Genomic DNA, 10,079 nt, shown 5'->3' on the forward strand with positions numbered 1-10,079 from the left:
CACGGAAAATTTTTCCATGGAAAAATATTCAATGGAATTTTTTTTTTTTCCATCCATTTTCCATGTTGCCAATCAAACACAGCCTTAATGATTTATCCCAATTTCTTTGCTTTTTTCTTGTCATGCTACCTTGTTGTTTTTTTTTTTGTTATAATTTTTTATAAATGAAATTATGATTTATTCAACTTTATAAAAAAAATTCATTGCATATCTAATTAGATCGTTATTCATAGAGAAAAATACAAAAATATATTAAGTTTTTCTACAATTTTGAAGAATTATTGAATTTGTAATTTGGTTTTTTTTATAATTTTTAAAAATTGGTTTATGCAATATATATATACATGTTTACTAACTATTTTTAATTAATTTTTTCTTAATTTTAATGGTGTGTTATACATAATGGATACTAACTGTATAAATTAAGCTTTTCTTAATTTTAATAGTGTGTTATACATGATGGAGGAGACAACGGTAGACTTAAACGTCAAACCTGAGATAAATCTGTAGGGCTTTGACATCAGTACCTAATGTAAACATTAACATTGCAAGAACTTCAGTATCCTTATTATTACTTGTCATTTTTTTTTGTAATTACAAAATCAGTCATAAATCCGAAATGTACTCAACAAATGATGCACATCAAATGGAATGTTAAGCAGGAAAATATGGACAATACACAGGAAAACATAAATAATTAATGTGTAGTGTTTTAACAACATTGTATTTGTTGTGTGTTTGCTTTGTAATTCTTCGAACTTGTGTTAGCTAGTGACAAAGAGAGTTGTTGATGGTTAGGAGATCGACAGCAAAAAAAAAGCTGCTGAAAACAATGAAGCCGTTTCAAAACGGTCATAATGTTGATGTATTCCATATTCATGTGAACAATAACATTTTCATAACTTTAGTTTTCATATATGTACTTGTGTGTGTTCTTTGTGAATAAAAAAACATTGCAGTATCATGATTAATTACAAAATCAACCTTAAATAAAAAATGTACACAGAAAATAATGCAGATCAATATAATTTACTAAATAGGAAAAGTTAAAGATACACAAGAAATGTAAATAATACACACCAACTCGAAATAACACATAGGAAACTGATATAGTACATAGCAAACTAAAGCACACCACAGGAAGCCGGTTTTCTACATATGAAACGAAAATAATACATAGTACTCTAAATATATACACAGGAAACAAATTTAATACACAAGTAAAAAGAAAACTACACAACAACAACAACAACAACAACAAAACAAACATAATTCATGCTTATATCAGACAGGAACTAAACATTACAACGGTAAAAGCAAATAAATTACGTTACCATTATGGATAGAATGTTTAGTCCGCCATGACTACATTAGATAAATCTACGATTATGTCCAGCTTGATGGCACCAGCTACAATGTAAATAGCAGACATCGAAGGCTTGTGACTCGATTCTATTCCTTCTTGGATGGTCGGACCATTTTTTTGATATTGGCGGCCGAATTCAAAGCTCCTACTTGTCGTCAAATGCCTTGTCACTGTCAAAAAATCGAGGATATTAGGTTGGCATACACCCGATAATACCATTCAACTGTAAATTAATTGTATACATAAAAATGGACATTTGTGTCTGTTTGAATGATCGTGGCACATGCATGCTTGTACGGTTGGCCATGTACTTCCCATCTTCTGCAAGAACAATCCCGAAACTAGATGACACATATGATATGTCAATAACTCTATATAATGGTTGTTCTTTCAATTTCTACATGATAAGTTTAGAAACCCACTTCTTGCTTACTTTTGGATGCGCTGTCGTACCAATGTCTCCACCGCAAATGTGAGTTAATTAAATTGTCTTTAGTTGAAATGTGCCTACATTTCCCTCTTTCAAAGCATGCACTTGTCATTGCATTCTGAAACAGCGCACCTTACGAGCACCCAAATTTTATCATTTTTTTATAAATGTAAAGTCAAAATGCCCAGAAAAATTATGTTAGGAGAGAAAACTATTACCATTGGGGTTCATGCTACTTGATAAGGATTCTCTGTATTGAAAAAAAAATTGCAAAATACACACGAATCAATAATAATACACACGAAACAAATATTTTACATAGGAAACAAATATTCTACATGGAAAACATATATCATACACGGGAAATTAGAATAATAAACAGGAAGCTTGTAGAGTACACAAAAACCATGAATAATTGACAATAAGTTATATTAATACACAGGAAATGATTGTCATTCACAGTACTGACATCTAGAACATAGGAACACATAAAAGACAAGTAACCAGCAATAGCAGTGATTGTTGTATTACAATGGGATTCAGGAGACCGAGTTTCCATTTGCAGGCACACTCACTTCCTCGATTATGATGTCCACAACAAATTTGTTGAAACTATAGTATATATGACATATGCGTTGAAAATCCGCGTCCGACTCAATTAGGCAAAATGTTTTGTATGCTTCACTCTCACTTAAGAAATATTTAGGGCTCAATGCGCACATATCTCACCCATAACTGACTCCCATGAATTTAAGACAGTGAATTGAAGCACACGTCCTTCTCCTTTATATCGCGCTATGGCGGAAAATGTTTCCATTGTTAATGACAGTTACATGAAATTTCAAAAAGCTTGTAAGAATCCACATCCACAAAAGAATGACAAAAGTGAAAAAGCTTGTTATATTCCAGACGCAAAAACATGTAAAATAACACAAACAAGACGAAGAAGAAGAAGAAGAAGAAGAAGAAGAAGAAGAAGATGACGACGACGACGACGACGACGATGATGATGATGATGAAGATGGAGAAGAAGAAGAAGGAGAAGAAAAAGAAAAAGAAGAAGATGAAGATGAATATGAAGAAGATGGAGAAGAAGATGGAGAAAAAGATGAAGAAGGCGATGAAGAAGAAGAAGAAGAAGAAGAAGAATAACAACAACAACAACAACAACACCACCACCACCACCAACAACAACAACAACATCTTACGTGTAAATATCTTCACTTTAACCTACTAACTAACAAGATGGAAAAGACGAAGTTGAAGTTTCGGCAAACAAACCAAGATGAATAAGGAGAAGTTCAACAAAAATGGCAAGAATGAGAAGGATGAGTGAAATATCTTCTCTTTTCTGACAAAAAAGCTTCATTGGAAGATATGACCATACTTTTCATTAATTGTGATGTGACTTGAAGGGAAAATTGTCTCTTTTGTTTTTTTCCATCTCATATGGGTACATGGGCATTTGTGACATTTTACTTCCCTTTAACTGACGGAAGTAACACAAAGGGCTGAAAAGAATTTGGATTAAAAAAGGAGGGATCTAATGGGAAATGCAATTGTCAGAGGGACTGCAATGGAAGTTTGAAACTATCCAGGGACTTTTAGGTAATTTTTCCTAAAAAAATGAATTAAAATTAATTGATAATATAAAATTTATAAAAAATTGAGTTAATTTTTCAAAATTACCCTTATTAAATAAAAAGTGTTAGTTGGACATGATTTATTAAAAGTTATACATATACATCCAATATATAGAATAGATTTAAAAAATATATATTTAATGCTTCTTTAATTTTGTAAATAGAAATGTGAAAATGATCGAGTAAACCTTTTAAAATAGAACAATTAAAAGGATCAGAGAGAGTACTTTATTAAAATTCTCTTTCTTAGAACATCAATTTTTTTTTTTTTACTATGAACTGTGGACAGTCCATGTCAAGAGCCTATCTTTTCAGCAAGGACATGAACATCTGAGAAAATTTGTGCCAATAAATTAAGAGGTCATTGGCTTAATTTCTCATAATTGTTTTAAAATTGTAAAAATCTTTCATTAAATAAAAATGAGGTTGAAAAAAATGTTACACCCTCTATTCTCAAATAAGTAAGTTGTTGCAGTGAGTACTGCCCAAAGATAAGAAAATTGATAAATCTCTTAAAATCTTATAAAAATTTAATTATGGGATTAAATTGCCCCTTTTTGGACTATTTATTCTATTAATGCATAGTCTTTTTATTTAAAATTATATTAGTACTTGATACATATGTGTAGGTTCGATTAATAAATTTTGGATATATAAAATTGCTTAGAGCTCATAATAAATACTTTCTTGGTATTATAAAAACAAATAATTGGGAAAAGTAATAAATAATTTCTTGGTATTATAAAAAATTGGTGAAGTTGGAGAAATTGGTATTATAAGAACATTGGAAAAGTAATTAGCTAAAACAACATTTGTTTGAAATAGAGTTAGTATTTTCAAAATATATATATATAGTTAGTATGTTATTTCTTCGTAATGTTTATTTCAATAATGTTTATTTCCAAAACATCACTAATGAACCTAGAAATTATTACTATTACTATTATTATTATTATTATTATTATTATTATTATTATTATTATTATTATTATTAATCGAAAACATCACTAATGTAACAGCCCGTTTGGATGCAAGTAATCATCCCCCTCTAGAGGGGGATGTTTACTAATCCCAATGGATACCCATGTTTGGGTATCCATTGAGCAACTTGATTACCTTTGAGAGGGGCTAAGAAGTCACTTGGGGAAGGTAATACTCATTACCCCCCAATATTGGGGGTAATGGCCATTCTAGCACCTTTAAAAGTCCATATTGCCCCTTATTAATATTTTTCAGATCTTTTCTTTCTCCTTTCCTCTCCATCCAACAAACCCTTTCTCCTCCTCCCATCTAAAGAATTTCACCAGCTGAGAATTTGTGATTGACAAAGGAATGCGTTAATCTTGGAGGTCTGCACAGATCAACCATTATTGATCATCATCAACAAAGGAGCGCGTGGATTTGTGAGGTCTAAACCTTCAGCAACTTCAATCGCTTTTTCTCTGGTACGCAAACATCAAGGTAATACTTGCATCATGATCCTTGTGTATCTTCCCTGCATATCTATCGAGCATGGCACCAAACATTTGACTGATGTTCTCACGATGGTGTGTGTGTGACGTCGAACCTTCAACAATTCCTACGAGTTGACTGATGGTAGGAATTGTTTCTACCGATTTTGATGCTTTTGTTTGCATAATGGAAGACTTGAGCTAGTAAATGCCCATCCATATAAATGACCAGGAACTTTCATTTTTCTTTTTGAACTCCAACAAAAGTCAAGATCAGCAAAGCAAATTATTTTTTTTAAAATGTCACATTGCTTTTTTTTTATCAACTTTAAAGCAATTATGGACCAAATTTGAAGTGGGTGGGAAGATTTATTTTTGGTCTATATATTTTTATTTGCTCCATCGAACTCAATATTTAAATAATATTAATACTATATTTATGAAATTCATTGAAAATGCATGTCTGCATCACTTTGGTGAAATTGTATTAATATTTATATTACTTCAAGCCAAATTTTCAAGTTGAAGAATGCTTCGAGAATGATTTTCATGATTAATTGTTACCTTTTTTTTTACAAAAATCTTTCTCCATAATTTATTGTTTCTGAAGTACTCTAGTTCTTTTGGATTGCAAACAATGTTTTGCCAACAACAAAGCAATGTTTTTATTAAATTAATGTTTTTTACAGTATTCTGACTTTTTTGGAGAACATGTCCATGATGTATTCAATAAAACAACAGAACATAACAACATAGGCATAGAACTTGTCAGACATTTATTGTTTGTTCATATATTAATTAATAAAGCAGAAAATAACAACATATGCATAATAATTTGTAGACATTATTGTATGAGATGCTTATACAATCCATGTGTAATTCATTTTCCAGAAATGGATGAGATTGAGGAGCTCCGGCTATATTTTGCTATCTATATGTGCTACTTTTATGTTTTGAACATCATGATTGCTACTTGTGCAAACGTGGAAAGCAACAATAGAGGTAGAATGATTCAATGCGAGATTGAGTCATCATCAAGTAGACGTCGTAAACAATATGATTACTTGAACAGGGTGGTTTACGAAAGCGACATTAAGTGCATTGACAAACTGCGCATGGATCGTCAATGTTTTCATAAATTATGTCGATTGCTAACCACCAACGGTGGGTTACGGGGCACGAAAAATGTATTAGTTGAGGAGATGGTTGCAATGTTTCTAAACATTATAGCACATCATGTAAAAAATAGAATAATTAAATTTGACTTCTTGCGATCTGCCGAAACAGTTAGTCGACATTTCCATGCTGTTTTAAAATCAATTATTCTATGCCATGGTGTTCTACTTAAGAAGCCTGAACCTCTCAATGAAAATTCAAATGATCATAGGTGGAAGTGGTTCAAGGTAACAACATTCGTCTATTTTTGTTATTTCATTTTATTATTAGTGGACATAGTGTAAGTGATAACTTTTTTTTTTTAACCTAGAATTGCCTTGGAGCATTGGATGGTACACATATCCGAGTGAATGTGCCTAGAGTTGATCGACCACGATATAGAACAAGGAAATCTGAAATAACCACTAATGTACTTTCGGTGTTTTGCGATCACGACATGCAATTTATATATGTCTTGTCCGGATGGGAGGGTTACGCACATGATGGCTGAGTTCTTAGGGGACGCTATTACGAAAACCTAATGGACTAAAAGGTCCCAAATGGTATACAAAATTTCTATAAGTTTATTAAATTAATCTCACAAAAAAATATTATGTAATACAAATATATTTTCTTATTAGGTTTCTATTATTTGGTCGATTCGGGATATGCAAATTGCCCAGGATTTCTTGCACCTTTTCGAGGTCAACGATATCATTTGAGTTCTTGGAGTGATGGCCATCAACCAGTAACTCCAGAAGAATTTTTTAATATGAAACATGCCAGTGCTAGAAATGTAATCGAGAGGACTTTTGGCCTCTTAAAAATTAGGTGGAAAATTCTAGCTAGTCCAAGCTTTTACAGCATAGCCACCCAACGGCGTATTATCAATGTGTGTTGCTTGCTACATAATTTCATTAGAAAGGAGATGATTGAAGACCCTGCAGAAGATGAAGTGGGCACTCTATCTTTGGAAGAAAACATAGAAGATGAAATTGGTAATATCACAGCTGTTGAACCAACAAATGAGTGGACTGAATTAAGGAATCAAATGGCTGTGGACATGTTCAACACTTGGCGATCAAGCCAAGTGATTCATTAGCTATTTATGTACTTTGAATGCTTTAATGCAAAACTTTTTCCTTTGGTATTGTATTCGTACATTTTAATATTATATATGCCAAACATGTTTGAGATATTTTGTATTTGTGTGCCATATATTTTATATTGGTTCTTAATTTCCCAAATGATATCATCTACCTTATTACTTTATTTATTTTATGTTTTTGTATAGTATGGACTCAGAATCTCAACAAAGGGGTCGTGGACAAAATAAACGATACTGGACGGCAGAAGAAGACAAGGCTCTAATTGATGCCTTGGTTGAGCTTTCTGTCAATCCCATTTGGAGGGCTGAAAATGGGTTTCGAGGTGGATATCTCCTTCAGTTGGAAAAAATGATAAAAGACAAAATTCCACAGACCATGTTGAAAGCTGTGCCGAATATTGAATCCCGGGTAAAATTATTGAGAACTAAAACTACTGCAATTGTTGATATCTTACGTGTTAGTGGGTTTGATTGGAACTATGAACGTAGTACCATCATGTGTGAGAAAAGTGCATATGATGAATATGTCAAGGTATAAATAATTATTTTGAGTAATTTTTCTTATGAACTATACATGTTATTTATGGTATTAATTTTTCGTTCTTATAATTGATATTCATGGTTTGTATGGTATTCATGTAACACAGGCACATAAGGAAGCTGCTGGTTTGTATGGGAAGTCTTTTCCATTTTTCAATTATCTTGTTGCAGTTTTTACAAAAGATAGGGCTTATGGCAATGCAAGGGCTGATATCGGAGATGAGGCAAGACAGGTGGAAAATGAGGACGATAATATTTTCGAGGAGGATGTGGGTTTTTCTCAAGTGTCTATTGAGGAATTTTCTATGCCTTCTCAAGAAAATGATGAAACTCCATTGGCAACACCTATGGAATCGAGCAAAGATGTGACTCAAAGACATCTACACAAAGAAAAAGAAAAGGAATTCCAACAGAATCAACTATGGACCAAATTTCAGTAAATTTTCGCAGTTTTGTAGAAATGGTTGGTCCAGAATTTAAAATCTTGGCTGATGCGGCAACAAGAAATGCGTAATCCGCATCTCGACATGCTCGATGCACTTTGTCGCATAATCTTGAAATTGCAACTATTAGAGAAGAAGCTAGGCTAGAAATTGAAGGAAAGAAAAAAATTACTAAGTCAAGTACTTTTTTTAATATTGAAGGACTTAATGACGATGAGGCACTAATCATGTTGCAAGCGTTGGCAAAAGATGAGGATCAACTTAAGGTGTTCTGGGACCTTCCAAATGACAAGAAATTACGGTTTTGTCGCATATATTTAGCCAAAATGCCGTATATTCCTCCCGTGGTGTAAATCAACCTGGTAAGCATGTCGTATTGCCTTTCATAAGTTTCTTATCATTAATTTCATATCTCTTGTATATGACTAGAAGCAATTCCATGAATTAAAATTTCCATGCAACTTGCCTTTCAATTGATATTTCATTCACATAGTTTTTTTTATATATTATGCAATTCATTTTTTTAAAGCTCTCAGCACCTTGTTATTTCATCAAACTATAATAGTGGGTTCTAATGATGAAGTTTTCATGCACAAACTGATGATTGTCACGTGAATTTTGTATCATCAAAGCTATAATAGCTATAGTTAATCACATTTTTTATGCTTGTTTTTATGTTTCCTAACTGACTTTTTTTATTATTTTTTTATTTTAATTTGATCTTTTATACAGTAAGGAGGAACAAAAAGCGAATATCACCTCTCGACGTAGAAATGGAAGCAAGGAATTGGCATTTGGTAACAAGTCAATGATGTAGTAGTGTTTGAAGGGAACTTCTCTTCATATTTTGGTATTTACATAAAAATACTTTGGATGATGTTATGAATGAATGTTTTGTTTTTTTTGTGTGTTTCTATGTGGCACCTGTAGGTGGAACAAGATGATGGTTTGTTTATCTTAATACTTGTGTTTGGTTGATAATTGTCAAGGAACAAGATGAATTATATATTTTACCTTAATACTTTGGATGATGTTATGAATGAATGTTTGGTCTGTTTAGCTTAATACTTGTGTTTTGGTTTGTTAGATTAAGGTTTAACTGGAATAGTGTACAGGGACCAAATTTAATATTAGAATTTTACTTGGATGGGATTTTGTTTTGTTTGATTGTATTTTGTGTTTTTTTAATGAGTGTGTGAAACAAATTTGAACAAAATGAGATTGATAATATTTCATATGAATTTTTTTTAATTAAATGAATTATGATAATATGTAATTATAATATATAATTTAATAGATAATTATAAAATGAATTATATATTTTAATATATAATTATAAGACTTATGAATTATGAATTATGAATTTTGTGGTTTGTTTGATTGGATTTTGTGTTCATATGGTTGTATTAATTGAATGATAAATACATATTTTAAAATTTAATTATAATGACTATAGTTAATTACATAATTTAATACATAATTATAATATATAATTATAACGGCTATAGTTAATTACATAATTTAATAATTAATTATAATGATTATAGTTAATTTTAAATATTAAAAAAATAAACCCATTTTGTGAATTATAAACATTATTTTTATACCAAGGGTATAATAGTAATATTCTCATTCATTCTCATCTAACTTTTTACATTCCCAATAAATTTCTCCCCCAACCAAACAAAGTTTTCATTCCCATCCTCCTACCTAAAGTTTTCATTCCCATCCCCTACCCAAAGTTTTCATTCCCATTCCCATTCTCATTCCCCAATCCAAACGCTACCTTATTGTGAAGCCTACATTGATGTTGTATAAGCCTTTTTATTGTTTGAGTCTGAGTTTTTTTCCTCTTCTTTTATATATAAATAAAATAATTATTGTAACATTGGTAATATATATATATATATATATATATATATATATATATATATATATATATA

General features: G+C 31.2%; 1 protein-coding gene across 1 annotated transcript; it reads left to right on the forward strand.

The window, feature by feature from the left end:
- Positions 1-6,973: 6,973 nt before the first annotated feature.
- On the forward strand, positions 6,974-8,133 carry LOC120265240. Its single transcript, XM_039273121.1, has 3 exons — positions 6,974-7,110; positions 7,340-7,685; positions 7,801-8,133. Exons 1-3 carry the CDS (start codon positions 6,974-6,976, stop codon positions 8,131-8,133), a joined length of 816 nt encoding a protein of 271 aa, XP_039129055.1.
- The last annotated feature ends 1,946 nt before the right edge of the window (positions 8,134-10,079 follow it).

The sequence above is a fragment of the Dioscorea cayenensis genome, chromosome 7 (genome assembly GCF_009730915.1).
Source record: "Dioscorea cayenensis subsp. rotundata cultivar TDr96_F1 chromosome 7, TDr96_F1_v2_PseudoChromosome.rev07_lg8_w22 25.fasta, whole genome shotgun sequence".
Lineage (NCBI taxonomy): Eukaryota > Viridiplantae > Streptophyta > Magnoliopsida > Dioscoreales > Dioscoreaceae > Dioscorea > Dioscorea cayenensis.

Excerpts from the sequence above, each read along its gene's own strand:
- LOC120265240 (XM_039273121.1), top strand. The coding sequence starts at position 6,974 with ATGATTGAAGACCCTGCAGAAGATGAAGTGGGCACTCTATCTTTGGAA. Across the intron at positions 7,111-7,339 it reads AATCAAATGGCTGTGGACAT|TATGGACTCAGAATCTCAAC; the intron begins GTTCAACACTTG and ends GTTTTTGTATAG. Across the intron at positions 7,686-7,800 it reads CATATGATGAATATGTCAAG|GCACATAAGGAAGCTGCTGG; the intron begins GTATAAATAATT and ends CATGTAACACAG.